Source organism: Wolffia australiana, chromosome 7 (genome assembly GCF_029677425.1).
Source record: "Wolffia australiana isolate 7733 chromosome 7, ASM2967742v1".
In the NCBI taxonomy this organism is placed as follows: domain Eukaryota; kingdom Viridiplantae; phylum Streptophyta; class Magnoliopsida; order Alismatales; family Araceae; genus Wolffia; species Wolffia australiana.
This window is the reverse complement of record NC_135841.1, coordinates 18,748,188-18,765,789: the sequence shown is the minus strand read 5'-3', so window position 1 is coordinate 18,765,789 and position 17,602 is coordinate 18,748,188. Positions and strand designations below refer to the sequence as shown.

Below are 17,602 nucleotides of genomic sequence, written 5' to 3'. Positions count from 1 at the left end.
GCATATGTTTTAAATTTCTATTTTAATGGTGTGTTCTTAATAGAAGTATATAGCATGCAAATCCATTTTATTTCTGTCTCATTAAACTAATTTGTTAAGTATGTTCATTATTATCCACGTGTGATGTTAATAGAAATTTTGTACAATACATAACAAACACTACACAAGCCTTGTTGTCACTTCCCCTCGTGGCCAAGTGGTGCTTTTTCTCCGATAATCTTGATCAAACTTGAATTCTATCTTGCACACTCTTCTAGAACAAGAATGAATTAAATAAATCTCATTCACTAGATGGCCAAGAATGAGTTGGGAGTAAAAATCCAAGAGGGGAGAAGAGTTTCAATATAAGTGAACTAAGTCTACCACCATTGTATTTGATTCAAGGGGTCTGGGGATCTAGGATTACTTACTTTCCCTCCTGGATTCACATCCCTTCCTGTATTTGAAAATAGCCCTTTCAAATTCAAATTATGAGTTGGCTTCACAATTCTTGCCTTTAGTTGACCAAATTCTTAAAAAAGGCTTAATTGGTCTTCTAGAGTGGATTCTTGTACATCAAACTAAGATCTATGCTTGGCCTGAGTTTCTTTTTTATTCCTATTTGCATAAAAAAATCACCGTTTGTTAACCCAAATCATTTATTTCAAATAAAAATCCAAGAAGATATGAGAAATCCACTGGACTATAAGGAGTCAACTGGGGTTAATATAAAAAAATACATAAAATAGACATTAGGAAAATGAATAAGAAATTTCTCATTTTATCATTAAATGAAGAATATAGAAGTGAAAACCAAAATATAAGTTTTAAGATAAATTATGAAATATATTTTTATTGACTTACTTTGATGTTATCAACATACTAAAGGATGATAATTCAATATCAAATTCTTGGTTGAGGTAATGTAAATAATAGAGAAATAGTTCTCCAATGATTTTCTAATTCATCAATTTAACTAGTTCAATTGATTAGAGTTGGACAATTGACCCAACCTTACCCTACCCTAGGTTATGAAGCTACGACTAGATTAGTAAATGGGCCTAAATGGTCATAATTAGGATTTGGTGTTTCAAATATAAAAATAACATTTAAGTATAAAAGGATAAAAGTATCTTTTGATAATATGATGATCTCAAAATTTGGGTAAAATTACATCGTTGTGAATTTGAGTTTAAAAATGTATAAAATTTTACTCATAAATTTTTTTTATTAGTTAATGATGAGCAAGGGTTGTCCCCAAAGGAAACATATATTAGGGTTTAAATACTCTTTCAATGTTAATTCAAGAGGGATGAGAGGAGATGCTTATAAAATAGGGGATAGTGATGTGATGAATGTGAGGTGGTGAGAGGGTGATAATAAGTAATTAATAATGATGATATTAAAAATAATATGAGATCCCTGAAGATCTTCACAACATTCCAACAACTTAGAGATGAATAGTATCTTTAAGAAGTACTTATGGGGGAGCACTTATGAAATTTTGTATGGGAGTATTGTGATCAAATGCATTTTAGTGGTTTATAATGACCATATTGACATGTTTATTTCCATTACATTGATTATATGTGCATGTTATCAAAGTCTAAAATGATTAAATTTATTTTTAGAATGATATTTTTAATTTTATGAATTTTAATGTATTTTCAATGTTTTCTCTGACGTCAAATTATGAAAGAACATAGTTTGTTTAGCCCAAATATAATTTTTTGGCATCATAATCGAAGAGATATCATTTTTAAAATTTAAATGTATTTACATAATTTTTATGAATTAATATCTATTTTTTGACTTATTTAATGGCTCTTTGACCTTTTCAAAAACAAAGGAGAGAGAAAATCAGATGAGCGAGAAAATCAGTGGGCTGAGAATGATCCAAATTTGAATGGCGATCTTTGATGATCTAGAAGAAGTTTTGCATTACAATTTTGAGCAGAGCTTGATTTTCCCACCTCTTTACATACAAATGGTTGGATCTATAAATAGGGCCTCGTATTTTTGTAAAAAACTACCTTTGTACTCACTTACTCATATAGAGGCTGATTGAAAGAGAGTGAGGGTTTTGAAGGTACATTAAGGTTTTCTTGCTGTTTTGAGTGATTGGGGAAGATCAACAGAGGCTGATCTACATCAGAAAAGTGCCTTGATCCCATAAGAACATAGTGCTCTAAGTTTAGCCTCTTGCCTTACATTGGTTTCTCTCCTTCACATCCCTTTACTTAGATCTACATCTTTATTTTTATCATCATCTCATTTCATCACCATATTCCATGATCTCACCTACCACAGCCATCTCCTATCCATATCTTGTATACTTCGTCTCATAAAAAACCCTAAATTGTCTAGTCCATCACCCTCTTCTCCATCTCACAAGTCACAACCATTGACCCAGTTTTCCATCACATACATTGGTTGGATCATTATCATTTCTTCTTCCACCATTCTATTCCAAAATCATCTATCAACATCCACTCACCTCCATTCACCCATTTCATCATCCTTCATCTTCTACATCCATCATCACTTCACGTCTTCATCACTTTACATTTTGATCTATCCACCTCTTCCTAACCATTCCTCATATCGTTCTTCATATCATCATTCTTAAATATTTATTATCACCCTCTCACTACCTTGCATTCATCACATCACTATCCCTTATTTTACAAGTATCTCCTCTCATCCCTATTGAATAAACATTTAAAAAGTATCTAAACCCTAATCTATGTTCCCTGGGAGACAACCCTTGCTCATCACTAACTAATCAAATTATTTTATGAGTAAAAGTTTTAAAAAATTTAATCATAAACTCAAATTCACAACGACGTAATTTTACACAAAATTTGAGTTTCTCATTGGCTTGCCATCGCATATATTTCCATCATTTTGGATATAAAAATGTATGATTTAAGTTTATAATTTTTTTATGAAAAATTGACGCCCAATATCAATTGTGGAAGAGCATGAATACAATTCGCTGAAACTGTAGTTTTATAGGTTTCCACCATTATTATCCCTTCTCCCGTTGGATCCTCTCCTCGATATGTTTAGAATCTCGTGATGACGATGATGGAGCAATAAAGGGGTTACCAAGATAGAGGAGAAGATTAAAAAATGCTGCGCATTGCGTGGATAAGTTTAGATGTTGAACATATGAATAACTCAAAATGTCTCACTGGACAAAAGAAGAAATCACAGATCTGATAAATGCATAAGTGATTTAATCATACAATTTTAAATGTTCATTAGAATAATGTTATTCATCTTCCACTGCATGAATGATTTGAGTTTTTTTCTCAATCAATGCCCTATAACCCAACACATTCCAACCCATACCATCATCATTGGATAGTCTCTTGCATTTTGTTCTATTATTGTGTTCTGCTGATTTACCTTAGATTTACAGTTATCCTTCATTTTTTCATCACCTGTTATTCTATTTCGTCATTGGGTGCCACTAATTTGTTTTGAATATTTGGAATGTTCCTCCATCCATTTCCTCTTATTTTATTATTTTTTGTCATCAGGTGACACTAAGTTACTCTACACTCACAATCATCCATTACTCTATCATTTCATCATCAGGTCTTCATATGTATGGGGACAAAGTGAAACTGCAGACACTGTGATCGATGGCTGATAGACATAATGAATTTGAGCAGTTGTACAAATTTTTGTGTTGTGCATTGAGGTGCGATGTTTAGAGCCACATATTATGCACATCATCGGGAAATTGCTCCACACACTCCAGATAGACATATATGGTGCGATTATGTGATTATATGCAAATTTTTAGAAGAAAAATAACAAAAAATTCAGACAATATGTGACTTATTTTTTATTTCCAAATGAATTTTTTAATGCTTCCTTGAGTGGTGTACTTATTTTTCGAATCCAGTGAGAACTATTCTTTTCTCTACTTCATTTATTCTTTCAATGTCCCACTTCTTCTCTTTTTCACTTACTCCCTCTCTTTTCTTATGCTTAATCTGATGCGTCTACTTGTAACAAGGACCACCTATAGTGGGGTAACAAGCACTGCATACTCAACTTAGGTGTTAAAGAAGTTTTGAGCAAGTACACCTTTGGAAAATCACAACTGCATGCATGCTGATAAATGAGGCACGACCCTGCGATAATAACACAACATATATTTATGGAGACATCAACAGTGATTGAGGGATGCAAAGAAGTTTTTGCATAGAAGTTTTTTTGGATCGTATCTTGATGTGCAAAGGACACTCCGGGACAAAACAATCAAAACCAACAATGGCTGAGATGATGACATTCAACCAGAAACATAAGAATTGCCTGCGCCCAAGAAGTTTCCCAGAAAACTGCTTTTATGGGTCCATGTTTAATCACATGAAGAATACGCATGACATGAATTGTTACCCACCCCTTATGTTCCTATAGATTATAGATAAGCTATATTTTATTCTTGACAACATTGAAAATAACCTAGGGGGACGGACTGGCCAAGTCCATATGAATTGTTAAAATTTGAAATATAAATTTAACGTCATAATATTCCCCTGGTTGTGTGATTTTGTGTGGTGCAAACTTCTGCCCAAGTCTAATTCCGATGTGATCTACTTTTCACATACTTGGTGTCGAAATTCACACCAAAATTGGTGTCGAAACTCGTTCCATCCGTCTTATATCGTCATCCGTCCCGAACATTAGTTACAATATCAGGTCATCTCCGTTCTGTATCAGACACTGGGTATGGACAGAACCATTACTGGTATCCGATATAGTTATCAGATATAATTCAGGTATGGACAGAACCGTTATTGGTGGTCTGATCTCGTCAAGTCGTTATTAGACATGGTCGTTCTGTTCTTTGGTGCGAATTTGTGCGAATTTTTCGTTCTGTTCGGTTTTCCGAATAGAAAAAAAATGAATGTGAACAGAACATCGCACAGACCCTTGTGCGGTTCTTTTGTTCGCTTTGTGCGAATTTTAGTCTAATTTTGTGCGAATTTGTGCCAATGTGTGAATTTTGTTCGTTTTTGAAAAAGAAAAAGAACAGAACAAAGAACAAGGCCCTGTGTGGTTCTTTTGTGCGAAATTTTTGTTCGTTTCAAACGAACAGAACAGAACGACCATGTCTAGTCGTTCTCATTTAGAGTTCGGGACATAACCGTCATAGGTTTCCAAAACTGTTATCGGATAGTGTTTCGGTTTGAGAAAATTCCGACTTTAGATCCGTCATTGGGTGGCTAGAAAAAGAAAAAAGCTGTGCTGATGGATGAGTTTGGCAGCAAAGCAAGGCCATCGTTGTAGCTCTCGAATTCTCCTGCTCCGATTTCGCCTTCGAGATCGTCGACACTGCGGAGAATTTGGTTTGTTTTCTTGATCTCTCGTCTCAACAGCAATGTTAATTTGATCGCTGGATTTTTTTCCTCCATTTTGCTGCTTCTAAGACTGGACCAGTGAGCGCGATTTTTCCATCCAATATAGGGTTTGTGAAATCGGAGAAATGGGTTTTGTAGTTTTCGATCGAAGTTGGCTTCGGGTGAATTTTCTATTCAGAACCTTACCATTTCTGTGTCGTTGGAATGCCATGAATTATCCAATTTTTAACGAAAAAAACGAAACTTGATATCCAGATTTTCCATCCGAAAGGAACTCCAGTGGAGGCCAAGCTCTATTCGATATTGGTAAATGAGGACTTGAAGTTCATTCTCTCTGGTGGTAGGCATGGAGATGACCACTTCATTAATAATTCTTTCACATCGGAAAGCAAACATTAATCTTGATTGCGAGGTTATGTTAGCTCGGTCTTCGCGTTTTGATTTCACGTCACGGTTCTACTTGAATCTCTTTTCCCTCATTTTATCATCAGATGCGAACATTTCTTTACTCTGCTTTCATATTTTTCTCGGATTCTATTTCAGATTCTTTCTTCTTGATATGGATAATAGAAATCTCTTTTTAGGAACTCTTTTTTTGTAAATTGACGCAGTCATGAGGGGAGCACCGGGACAGAGGAAGGTCACCGTTGCAGCTCTCCAATTCTCCTGTTCTGATTCTGCCCTGGAGAATGTCGACACTGCTGAGAGGTCGGTTCTCTCTCTCTCTCTCTCTCTCTCTCTCTCTCTCTCTCCTCCCATCGATTATGAATTCTGTACAATAATCTTCTCAATAATTAAAATTTAATGTCTCTCTCTTTTTGGAGAGTGTTTCCCGGTTCTCAATTAATGCATGTCCTTTGTTTGTAACCAGGATGGTTCGTGCAGCACATGCGAAAGGTGCAAATATTGTGCTGCTTCAGGTAAATTTTATTCAAAAAGATAAAATCATTCTTTTGAATTCCCCTCCTCTCTCCTTTCCGATTACTTATTAAAACAATCGCTGTGTGCTTACCATTTATGAGATTTATACTCTATTAGACAGGAATCAAGACTCTTGCATGGTTCTATAATTTAAATATGTTCGCGCTAATATTTGTTGGTTGATTAACTCTTATTCCAACTTCAAAAAAATGCTTTATTTGCAAAAAAATGCATTATTTTCTCATCCGTCTTCATCTGTTGTGGCTGCATTAGGAACTCTTCGAAGGCTACTATTTTTGTCAAGCCCAGAGGGAGGATTTCTTTCGAAGGGCGAGCCCGTATAAAGACCACCCCACGATAATTAGGTGCTTGATAACTATAATGTACAAAATCAAGCTTCCTCCTTGATCATTTCCTAAATAAAATTTTCATGTTTTTTTTTCCAGGATGCAGGTGCTCGCTAAAGAGCTTGGCGTGGTCATACCTGTCAGTTTCTTTGAAGAAGCCAACAACGCGCACTACAATTCAGTGGCCGTAATAGATGCTGACGGCGCCGATCTTGGATTATACCGGAAATCCCATATTCCAGATGGCCCAGGTAAGATATTCATACATTCCTTTTGAATAAAATCAAACCCATGGTGTATATAATACCTAATTATCGTCAGGGTACCAAGAGAAATTCTACTTTAATCCGGGTGATACCGGATTTAAGGTCTTCGACACCAAGTTTGCCAAGATCGGAATCGGTGAGTTCGACTTTGAAAGATTATTCTCATGACTAAAGATTTCTCTTTTTTTTTTTTCTGATTTTCTGCTAATTGGGCTATAGCCATCTGTTGGGACCAATGGTTCCCTGAAGCCGCCCGGGCTATGGTTCTTCAAGGCGCTGAGATTCTTTTCTATCCCACGGCGATTGGATCCGAACCGCAGGATCAAAATCTCGATTCCAGAGATCACTGGACGCGAGTAATGCAGGGCCACGCAGGCGCCAATCTGGTATTTATCTCTTTATTAAGAAATTTTAAAATTAGGCTACTCGGGTATTGACTTTTACCAATCTAGGTTCCTTTGGTTGCCTCAAACCGCGTGGGAAAAGAGACGATTCAAACAGAGCACGGAGACAGTACAATTACCTTCTACGGCAACTCATTCATAGCTGGTGAATTTAAACATTAAATCTATAAGTTTGATGACATTTTGGCAAATCTTACGGTGGCTAATGTCATCTTTAACAGGCCCCCAAGGAGAGATCCTGGCACAGGCTGACGACAAGGAAGAGGCTGTTTTGACTGCTGAATTTGACCTGGAGAAGATCAAGGGTCAACGCCATAGCTGGGGCATTTTCAGAGACCGCCGCCCGGATTTGTATAAGGTCCTGCTAACCTACGATGGCAAGAAAATATGATGCTCTTAACTTAGCCATTACGAGAAGATCAAGGGTCAACGCTCGGAGGTTTGACATATTTTTTTTCTTTTTCTGGAGTTTTCATGGAGCTTATATTTACACTAAAACATTCCAGTCGAGGGGTTCATCGCCACGCCTCTGCTCGTTCCATTCTAGGGTTTATCCGGCTCACTATGCTCGTCGCAGGCTTTGACTTCTTCCTGGAGAGAGAGGCCCCTGTTGACTTCCCGGCGACTTTCTTCGGATTCATCAGTCTGCTGGAAGAACCGGCCTTGTTCTTGTTCTTCTTGATTTTCTTTTCCACCAAGACGGGCTCTGATTGATCCGGGTTCAAGCCGGGCTGTGCAGGGTCAATGGCTAGCTTGGCAGGGCCATCGTCTTCGTCGTCTGATCGCCTACTCGGGCAAGTCAAAGCCGAGACAGTGGCGGCCGGAACTGCCTCTTGCCTCTCCTTGAGAGTCCTCAAGATGAGAGCTTTCAGCAGGTTCATCACTTGGACCGCATACATCAGTGCTGTCAATGGATCAGCCATCTGCTACCCCAACAGTAACAAAAATTACCCCTCTGATCAGTTTCCAGAAAGGTCAACGCAAAGTCAACGGAGAGAGAGATAGGCCACCTGTGTCATGTTGGGGGCAAAGACCATGGCGATGTTCCGGGCATTCATCTTGTTGTACTGCTCATGCTGTGCCACATCAGCCATGAGGTTGACCGCCCAGTCGAGCAGCGCAGACTCCGTCGGCGGCAAGAGTTTGACCACCTGAGCACACTCTTCTTCAGTCTGAGACTCCATGACTTGCTCCGGGGTCAACGGGTCAAGTACCCCAGATGGCAGCTCCCTGAACCAAGCCTGCAAAAAACCCAGATTCCATCAAGTAAACCTTTCAACAGGTTTAGGGTTTGGGGTTTAGGGTTTATACCTTGATGAGGCCGGCAAGGCAGTGAACGTCGACGTCCTCCGGGATGACGCCACTGTTGAGCTCCTCCCGGACTCTCTCCTCCTGGGTGTTCTCGGCGTTGACTCTGAAGATGCCCTCTCCCTAGAGAGATGAGCCAAAAAGTCAACTCTAGCAGAAATGATAGAGGTAAGTAAAGTCAACGCACCAGGAGGCCACCCTGCTCGTAAAGCCGGCGCTGCATGAGGAGCAGGATGGTGGGCACGCTGTTCCCTCTCGAATCGTAGGAGCACTGCATTGACTCGGTCGAGACTCCGAAGACGCTTGCGCTGGATCAATTTTTAAAGAGATTATTCACAGCAGATTCTAGAGAGAGAAGCAAACACAAAAGGAATGGAGCTGAATCTCAAGGAGTATTGGTGGAACTGTAAAGAGAGAGGGAAGAAGGAAAGGGAGCTGAGCCTTGAATCTCTACCATGGATCGTGAAGAAGAGACAAGTTTGTTGTAGAGAGAGAAGGTAGCCAGAACCTTGAAACTCTACCCATGGGTTATAAGAAAAAGGAGAGAACTCAGCTGAAGATGAACCTTAGACATGGTATCTAGAGAGAGAAAGAAGTTGTAAGCAGAAAAAAAAACCACTGAAAAGATGGAGGTTTTGTCTATCAAACCCAAGAAACTCTACCCATGGGACGTGAGAAAGATTACACCAATTTTGTGAAGAGAGAGAGAGAGAAAGAGAAAGGAGGAACCCAGCTGAATATGAGCCTTAGGGATGATATCTAGAGAGAGAAAAAATGCGCAGGTACAAAATAATAGGGAAATCTGGGGAGAACCCTACTGAAAAGATGGAGGTTTTTGACTATCAAACCCTAGAAACTTTATCCAAGGATCATGAGAAAAAATCACACCAGTTTTGTGCACAGAGAGAGAGAGAAAAGAGAGGGCCCAGCTGACTATGAACCTAGAGAGAGAAAGGACGCCGAAGTACAAATCAAAAATGTAAATCTGGGGGAGAATCTTTCTAAGAAGATTGAGGTTTTGAATATAAAACCCTAGAAACTCTACCCATGGGTCAATAGAAGGACTAATAAGTATGTTGCGGAGAGAGATAGAGAAAAGAGGCAGACCGTTCAAACTCTATCCCCAGATCATGGGGAAGAAGACAAACCTCTGGACAACAGGAAAATACCCCAGCATAGCACGAATCACACTAGACATCTAGAGCGAGAAAGGAAGAGGACGTGGAAGAAAACCCCCAAGAAAATCTGGGTCAGATGGAGTATGAAGATAGCATACACTAGAAACTCTATCCATGATCACGGTGAAAGAATGCAAATTTCTAGGCAACAGTAGAGACCCAGCAATGCATAAACCTCGACTACGATATCTAGAGAGAGAAAGAAGAAGAAAAACCCAGGAAAATCCGACTCCGAAATCCACAAATGATGGAGATTTTGCCTAAATATAGAGTGAAGAATAGGGTTTCTACAACCCAAAGAAGATTTTCACTTTCTACAGAGAGAAAACGCAGAACTGAAGATTTCCCCAACGCTGAATCCACATCAAGACGACAACTTCTAGAGAGAGAAAACACAGAACTGAAGAATTCCCATTGCTCAACCCACAGCAAGAAGAAAACTTCAAGAGAGAGAAAACACAGAACTGAAGATTTACCCATTGCTGAATCCACATCAACAAGAAAACTTCTAAAGAGAACAAGAAAACTTCTAAAGAGAACAAGAAAACTTCTAAAGAGAGAAAGCACAGAACTGAAGATTTCCACACGAAGAAGAAAGCTTCAAGAGAGAGAAAGCACAGAACTGAAGATTTCCACACGAAGAAGAAAACTTCTAGAGAGAGAAAGCACAGAACTGAAGATTTCCACACGAAGAAGAAAGCTTCAAGAGAGAGAAAGCACAGAACTGAAGATTTCCACACGAAGAAGAAAACTTCTAGAGAGAGAAAGCACAGAACTGAAGATTTCCACACGAAGAAGAAAACTTCTAGAGAGAGAAAGCACAGAACTGAAGATTTCCACACGAAGAAGAAAACTTCTAGAGAGAGAAAGCACAGAACTGAAGATTTCCACACGGAGAAGAAAGCTTCTAGAGAGAGAGAGAAAGCAAACCTGGCGCTGGGAGGCCGCCGGGGGACCTCCGGCTCGAGCTCCACAGGCAATCCGAGGAACCCATGGAAGCGATCGAAGGTGACGTGAACGACGTGGCGGACGTTGATTGGCCGGCTGATCTCCATGGACTGAACTTCATCTCCGTCGTCGACCCGGCAAGCCACGAGAGACTTTCTCACCACCGTCACGAGCAAAGTCAACAGAGACAACTGTTCTTCCTCCTTCCTCCGTCGCCCTTTCCTCGCCGGCGGCGATAGCTGGTGCCCACCTTCGGCATGGGGAGGAGAGAGAAGCACCGCCGCCATGATAGAGAAGAAGAAGAAGAAGAAGAAGGTAGGGCGAAAAGAATCCTTCTTTAGCTTACCCTTTTGGGAATTGGAGACGGAGACAGCAAAATAGCAAATGGGTTTTTATTGGGTTGCTGTTTTTCTAGCGATTTTCTCTTCTCTCCCCTTCAATCTCGTGGTGGGCAGAAGGAAAGCTACTGCCTTCGACAGCGGTAATAATGGCGGGCGCTTCCGCTTTGGGAAGAGAGCGGGGACACGCGCCCTCTTATCATCTCATTAAATCCTGCGATTGGAAAAAGAATAAAAAATTGCAGTTAAATGGGGGATTTTGTGGGAATGGTGTAGAGAGAGAGAGATATTCGTCATCAAATACATCGGGACCGATCTTTGGGGAAAAAACAGGCTTTCAGATGGGACAAAAGAACGGGAGTTAAGTGAGGGGTTTCATCCGGGAAGGCTTCTCTTTAAAGGTTGTAGAGAGAAAAAGACTTCTCGCCAAATATGCACCGATTACAGGGAAAAAACAGCTTTCAGATGGGCAAAAAGAAAAAAAAAGGAGTTAAATGTGAGATTTTATCCGACTTCTCACCAAATATGCCAGGCTCGATCTCAGGGAAAGAAACAGCTTTCAGATGGGGAAGAAAAACCGAGAGTTAAACGGGAGATTTTATCTGGGAACGCTTCTCTTCAAAGGGTATAGAGAGAGAGAGAGAAAGACCTCTCACCAAATATTCCAGGCCCCGTCACAGGGAAAAAATAGCTTTCAGACGGGCCAAAAAAACGGAATTAAATGGGAGATTTTATCCCCGAACGCTTCTCTTCAAAGGGTGCAGAAAGAGAAAGACTTCACACCAAATACGCCAGGCACAGGAAAAAAAAAAAAACTTTCAAATGGGGTAGAAAAAACCCGGCAGTTGAACGGGAGATTTTATTCAAGAAGGCTTCTATTCTCTTCAGAGGGTGTAGAGAGAGATAGAGAGAGACTTCTCACCAAATACGCCAGGCCCCAGTCACAAGGGGTCGTCTTCTTCTTCAGATGGGCCGGCTGGCATTCCTTGTGCTAATCTGTGGGCCAATATTTGTCGTACAGGCTGGTGACCATGGAAAGGAGCAGGCTTTCTTGCCGCCCCGTATACCTTGCTGAATGGGCACTCCTCATTCTCCTCCCACTCTTCATAAATTCATTAAATTCTTGTTGAGTCACCCACGCATGGTTGGTGATCTACAGCCTTCTGAGGAATTCCGTAAATAGGAACATAGAATAAATGCTCATAACATCCGCAGTCCAAGAGATAAAAGGGACCCCACTAGAAGGAAACGGATGGCTTTCAACGCAAACCTACTCTAATTAAAGCCTTGCATCGTTAATATTTTATTCATGCTTCCTAGAATTTTTAAATCGGCAAAAAATGGTTCGACATACTGGTCCCTTTGACGGCCACACCAAGTAATAAAGAATGGTTTATGGTAACTTTTGATAAATGCTAAAAATGTTTCCTGGTATTTTTAAATATGCTTCGGCCCTTTGACGGCCACACCAAGTTAAAAAAGAATTGTTTTTGGAAACTTTTGATAAAAGCGAAAAATGTTAATCAAATACAGGAAGTAACCCAATTGTGAATCTTACGGGTTCTCATCACTGCCAGTGCCTGCCTCTCCCTGTTTCAAAATTTCGGTCTCGAGAGATGGGTTCCCAGCAAGAACTTGTAGGTGTCTCTGTTACAACCTCGACTGCTGTACATATAACTTAAGACCAAACTGCAATTTTCAACATTAAGCGCCTTGCTAAGGAAACGATTTAGCCAGTAAACACTCGCCCCGTCGAGTTCAATTCCATAAGAATCTATCCTATATAAAATCTCCGTAATCATTGAGGAATCTCTCTGCTTGCAGGCCGCAGCCAGTAAGGTATTAAAGCAGCCCAATTCAGGCCCATCCTTAACACAACTTATGAAGGAATCCCATAAAAGAAGAGCTCCATTGATGTTCTTCTCCCTGCAGTACCCACTCAATATTGTGTTATAAGTCACAACACTTGGGGTAAAGCCCTGAAACACTTTATCCCTTAGCAAGACAACGGCTTCCTTTGATCTGCTTTCGCGGCATAAACAATTGAAATAGATGTTCCAAGTGACAGTATCCCCATTGAAACCTCTACCAAAGGCATCAAGAAGAAAAGCTTGAGCCTGAACCACTTTCCCTGCTTTTACTAGCCCCCCAGACAAGGCAGATAGAGAGAAGTAGTCAGGAGAGAGCCCTCTCTCACTAGCATTTCTCAGCAGCTGGCAGACTTCAGAAAGCTTGTTTTTGCAACAGAACCCACGGATGATAACGTTGTAGATCATCAAATCGGCATCGCATCGTCTCTCATCCATAATATACAGCAACCGCCTCGCCTCGTCGGCTCGTCCACCATCACACAGGGACTTTGCTATCACAGTATAAGTAACAGTACTGGGCTCACACCCATCTTTTATCATCATCTTCAGTGCATGACATGCATCTTTCCATAGATTTTTACAGCAAAACCCAAGAACCAGAGCTGTGTATGTATACACATTTGGTATCCACCCTTTCTTCTTTAAGAAACAGAACATGGAAAGGGCAGAGAATAACCCGCCTGACTTGCTCAAGGAGAAGAGTATGGGATTATAGCATGAAGGACTTGGAAAATACCCTTCATCTGAGAGAAGCTTGAAAATGGATAAGGCCTCTGTAAACCTACCAGCTTTGCTCAGAGATGATATTAGGGCTAAAAAAACAGATTTAGGGGGCAAGTAGCTGAATCTCAGCATCATATCTAACAAACCCAGAGAGGTGTTCAGGGAGTTTAACACTAATGACCTCTTCATTATCCTGGAAAAAGAACGGAATGAAGGAACATACTGCTGCCGGCACATCTCATGTAGAAACCAGAGAGAGCTCTCAACGTGGCCCAATCTGTGGAGTCCGTTCAAGATTATGTTATAAGTCCAGACATTTGAATGCAACCCGTATGTTCCAAGCTTGTCAAATAAGCTGATTAGACGTTCAACAGAAGCTTGCCCAGATTTTATGTATCCGTGAAGAAGGGCATTGTAGTGTAGAATACACAGCGGTGTGATGAGACTTAGAAATCCCAGCGCTGCTTTAAGATCACCACATCTGGCAGATTCCTGCATCTTATGCTGAAGATCGATGTTTCTTGAACTCTTCTCACTAGATTATAGACGCAAAAAAAATTAATCTCAGTCACATCTTTGAATCGATATATGATTCAAGGGGTAAGCACAGATCATACATACCTCTCACTTGAGCCATGTATACTGTATTGTTCACTCAAAGCGGTGGCAGAGGGAGAAGCATGGCGAGCAATCACTCCTCTTCGTGGGTTCTGAAATACCACTGTCCGGGAAGCGGTTCTAATGTTCAAAGATATGTTCTTCAGCATTTCTTGAGAAAGGAGGAACAAGAGGATTAAACCCAATATTCCGTTTATTTCCCTGTTTCAAGGAGACAATAGAAAGAATCTAATTTTGTCTTCGGTGCAATGAAGGATTAGAGTATCAAGTTTTGTAAAATTGGAATGGGAAATGGTTGGGAGGTGGATACCATGGCAGAAGAACGATTCAGGATCGTTCTTCGAGAATGAAGCTCTTTCCTGGAGCAGATGAAACGCCCATGAAACAGCGCGACTCCTGCACTCACCGAGGAGGAAGATTGTAAATCTTGTGTTTGTCCACCTGATCGCCATTCTCAATGGAAATTTTCTCCTTTGAGCGGTGAAAAGAACCCTTCTTCGTTTCATCTTGGGCGATTTCCGCGTCGCTCCCCCGCCACTTTCTGTGTCTCGGAAGCTTTAGGAGAACCTCTGAAGAGAAGGGTTTATCTGAAGAGAGGAGGGCAGGGTTTTAAGCGCTAGAAAAACTGGATCAAACCCATCAAATTTCAGAACATGACCGAGGCATTCATTTGGAGGAATTTGAAGATTAGTTTCTATGAAATTGATACTGAATTTTAATGGTTAACATTAGACTTGATAAGGGATTGCAGTAGTGATATTTATGATTTTATACTTGTTTTACCATGAACTACACATTCATTCTAGTCAGGAAGTAGCGATAATCTATTTTAGGGGTTGGGTAAGTTTCAGATCACTAACATCTTCATTTGGACTTAAGGAAGAAGGTTCTAAGTTTATTTTTTAGCTTTGCCAAAGTTGGTGCTTCTTTTTCATGTAGTGAGTGTTATGGTTCAAAATTTGTTGGTAATTGAAGTTGATCAGATAATCTATTCCAAAGAACGACCAACTTATGGCTTTCATGTGAGTTTTTTGTTTCGAAGGGACATGCTTCATATTATGTTAGCAAATAAATGATGACTGCAAGATATTGCATTAAAGAATGTTACTATGTTATTTTTAATAATTTCATCAACAAAGACAAAAGTGACATTGACCATCAATCACATGCTCTACTTCTTTCCGTGACCGCATCAAGCTAATAATAATGGAGAAAACATATTGCATGGTTCCTTAAATGACATTTTGGATAATCTGTTTTCTATAAATGCGGTTTGACGTATAACACAATTAGTTTCTTTTTTGTGTTGGAAACAACATAGAATAAAATTTAAAAAATTGTCAATTTCCTCAATCTGGAACCAAAATAAATTATATGAAACTAACTGTCAATTTCTCTGATAATTAACTGTCAGTTTCATATTTGGTCTAATAAATGAATATCAAGGAATCATGATTTTTATGCAATAAATGCATTAAAAATTAATGTATTTCAAGTGATAAAAATGAAACTTAATTTATTGCATCTTTCATATGGTCTACCTCCATAGAAAATTCACAACCCGTTTGGGTTTATAGTCAGAGCGTCAAGATTGTCAAAAATGTAATTATACATTTATTAGGATTATTTTGAAAGATATCATATTTATTGAAATACATTTTAGAGTATCAATTCTACATGCTTTTAATCTATAAAATAAAAAATTTATTTAATATATGACAAAACTACAACATAATTTCATTATTACTATCAATTATAATATTTTTAACTCATCTCACCAGGGTGGCATAAAGGTCTAGACACTTTATTATTTTTTAAAGTAAAATGAGCTTTAAATAATGTACTTAATAAAATGGTTAATTTTTATAACTCCTCTAATGAGATGTATTCTCCCATATCTCAAGTACATCGTTTTATCGTTTTCCATATTTTAAATATATTTATACTTTTTTTCAACACACTTTTAAGTGTTTACAAATTCATAGGTGAGCATATAAAATGATAAATGTATTCGTGGTGAATGAGAAATGGGAAAATTGGGAAGGTGAATTATTTTATGATATTGTTTAGTATGGTACGGAATACTTTTTTGATGTAGCTTGTTTCAGGATCTTATGTAACATTAAAAACTAAAATAGGACTTAGGTGAAGTGATTATCCAGGTCAAATGATGCCTACAACTCATAATAGGGTGGATATGTACTTGTGTGATAAGTTAAAATGAAATATATTTCAATGCAAGGATGAAAGAGAAAGTTTATGTGACATTCAAATACTTAAATGAATAACTACGCAAAAAAAGTGATCACCAAGTGTCTAATCAGACAATCTCCTCCCAGATAACATACTGATTCATAACTAATTCTGAACATATTAGTTACCTATAATTTTTTACATTAATACCAGTTGTGATGAGCAATTCAGCAGTAGGCATGTGCTACAGTCTTAGATCAACTAATCTAAATAGCCTTATATGTGGCTTCTTATATTCAGAGACCTAGATACTCTCACATTAATTTTGCATTCATCCACACCACATTTGTACATCATTTCTTTCATTTTTATGGGTACCAGCACCCATATTTATAACAAAACTTCGCAATGGACATTTCATAGTTGTTTATGAAACATAAATCATGACTTTTGAATGATGTCTAGGTGCCCAGTACTGGTACTTAATCATTGAGGGACTGAGATCAAAGTCAATAGTTAAACTTACGTCATAATGATGATCATTTCTAGATATAAAAATTGTATTTAGTTTTTTTATCACATTACTAAGGTTTTACTTATATGCTTCAAAATTGATCACCGCTATTAATATCAAGTTGAATAAACTTTAAATCATTTGTTAATGTAAATTTCATTTACATTCTAACATATCTGTTTTCCTTGTTTATCATTTCATCTAATGGGTCGTTATTGTCGCCTCAATTATTCTATGAAATTGTTATATATTATAATATCTTGAGTAGAAACAACAATATTTTTTGGAGTTTCTATGCTAGTATATATCTCTACATCTCAATGTTATTGTACAATATGTGACATGTAAACTTTAAGCTTTAAGATGGTCAAGGGGTGATACAAGCTGTGACATCAACTAGTTTGTTTGTGGTGGTTATTATGTGGCCATCAAGCCAATCAAACTTCTATGGCTTATTTAAGTTAATTGGAATGATATTTATTCATTATTATTCTCTTGTGATATTTGCAATAAAGTACATGAATACATGCAATGACTGATGGAAATATATGTGGTCGACAAGCCAATCACACATTCCACATCTCGTTCTGTATTCATTAATTAAACATATTCA

At 38.6% G+C, this 17,602-nt stretch overlaps 3 protein-coding genes across 7 annotated transcripts; 1 reads left to right on the top strand and 2 right to left on the bottom strand.

Annotated features, from left to right (window-relative positions):
* Positions 1 to 5,207: 5,207 nt before the first annotated feature.
* On the top strand, positions 5,208 to 7,837 carry NLP1 (nitrilase-like protein 1). Of its 4 annotated transcripts, XM_078579047.1 has the most exons (11): positions 5,472 to 5,521; positions 5,616 to 5,700; positions 5,972 to 6,068; positions 6,232 to 6,280; positions 6,555 to 6,646; positions 6,728 to 6,879; positions 6,950 to 7,030; positions 7,114 to 7,280; positions 7,347 to 7,443; positions 7,520 to 7,737; positions 7,805 to 7,837. In XM_078579047.1, exons 1-10 carry the CDS (start codon positions 5,486 to 5,488, stop codon positions 7,687 to 7,689), a joined length of 1,026 nt encoding a protein of 341 aa, XP_078435173.1. In that variant the 5' UTR covers positions 5,472 to 5,485; the 3' UTR covers positions 7,690 to 7,737; positions 7,805 to 7,837. The 4 variants fall into 4 exon arrangements, with proteins under 4 accessions (XP_078435174.1, XP_078435175.1, XP_078435173.1 ...); XM_078579049.1 differs by lacking the exon at positions 5,472 to 5,521 and adding an exon at positions 5,271 to 5,348 and having other exon boundaries at positions 7,520 to 7,822; XM_078579046.1 differs by having other exon boundaries at positions 7,520 to 7,822.
* Positions 7,687 to 12,128, bottom strand: LOC144706146 (rho GTPase-activating protein 5-like). The gene is made up of 6 exons (XM_078579045.1): positions 11,993 to 12,128; positions 10,715 to 11,284; positions 8,794 to 8,914; positions 8,610 to 8,729; positions 8,309 to 8,539; positions 7,687 to 8,221 (listed from the first exon to the last, which is right to left on the bottom strand). Exons 2-6 carry the CDS (start codon positions 11,017 to 11,019, stop codon positions 7,814 to 7,816), a joined length of 1,185 nt encoding a protein of 394 aa, XP_078435171.1. The 5' UTR covers positions 11,020 to 11,284; positions 11,993 to 12,128; the 3' UTR covers positions 7,687 to 7,813.
* A 355-nt stretch (positions 12,129 to 12,483) lies between these two features.
* On the bottom strand, positions 12,484 to 14,871 carry LOC144706145 (uncharacterized). Of its 2 annotated transcripts, none has more exons than XM_078579044.1 (3): positions 14,593 to 14,871; positions 14,286 to 14,510; positions 12,484 to 14,199 (listed from the first exon to the last, which is right to left on the bottom strand). In XM_078579044.1, exons 2-3 carry the CDS (start codon positions 14,429 to 14,431, stop codon positions 12,666 to 12,668), a joined length of 1,680 nt encoding a protein of 559 aa, XP_078435170.1. In that variant the 5' UTR covers positions 14,432 to 14,510; positions 14,593 to 14,871; the 3' UTR covers positions 12,484 to 12,665. The 2 variants fall into 2 exon arrangements, with proteins under 2 accessions (XP_078435170.1, XP_078435168.1); XM_078579042.1 differs by having other exon boundaries at positions 14,286 to 14,483.
* Between the last annotated feature and the right edge of the window lie 2,731 nt (positions 14,872 to 17,602).

Excerpts from the sequence above, each read along its gene's own strand:
- NLP1 (XM_078579047.1), top strand. The coding sequence starts at position 5,486 with ATGGGTTTTGTAGTTTTCGATCGAAGTTGGCTTCGG. Across the intron at positions 6,647-6,727 it reads GACCACCCCACGATAATTAG|GATGCAGGTGCTCGCTAAAG; the intron begins GTGCTTGATAAC and ends TTTTTTTTCCAG. Across the intron at positions 6,880-6,949 it reads CCATATTCCAGATGGCCCAG|GGTACCAAGAGAAATTCTAC; the intron begins GTAAGATATTCA and ends AATTATCGTCAG.
- LOC144706146 (XM_078579045.1), bottom strand. The coding sequence starts at position 11,019 with ATGGCGGCGGTGCTTCTCTCTCCTCCCCATGCCGAAGGTGGGCACCAG. Across the intron at positions 8,730-8,793 it reads ACGAGCAGGGTGGCCTCCTG|GGAGAGGGCATCTTCAGAGT; the intron begins GTGCGTTGACTT and ends TCATCTCTCTAG. Across the intron at positions 8,222-8,308 it reads TTGCCCCCAACATGACACAG|ATGGCTGATCCATTGACAGC; the intron begins GTGGCCTATCTC and ends TTGGGGTAGCAG.
- LOC144706145 (XM_078579044.1), bottom strand. The coding sequence starts at position 14,431 with ATGCTGAAGAACATATCTTTGAACATTAGAACCGCTTCCCGGACAGTG. Across the intron at positions 14,200-14,285 it reads ATACATGGCTCAAGTGAGAG|TGAGAAGAGTTCAAGAAACA; the intron begins GTATGTATGATC and ends TCTATAATCTAG.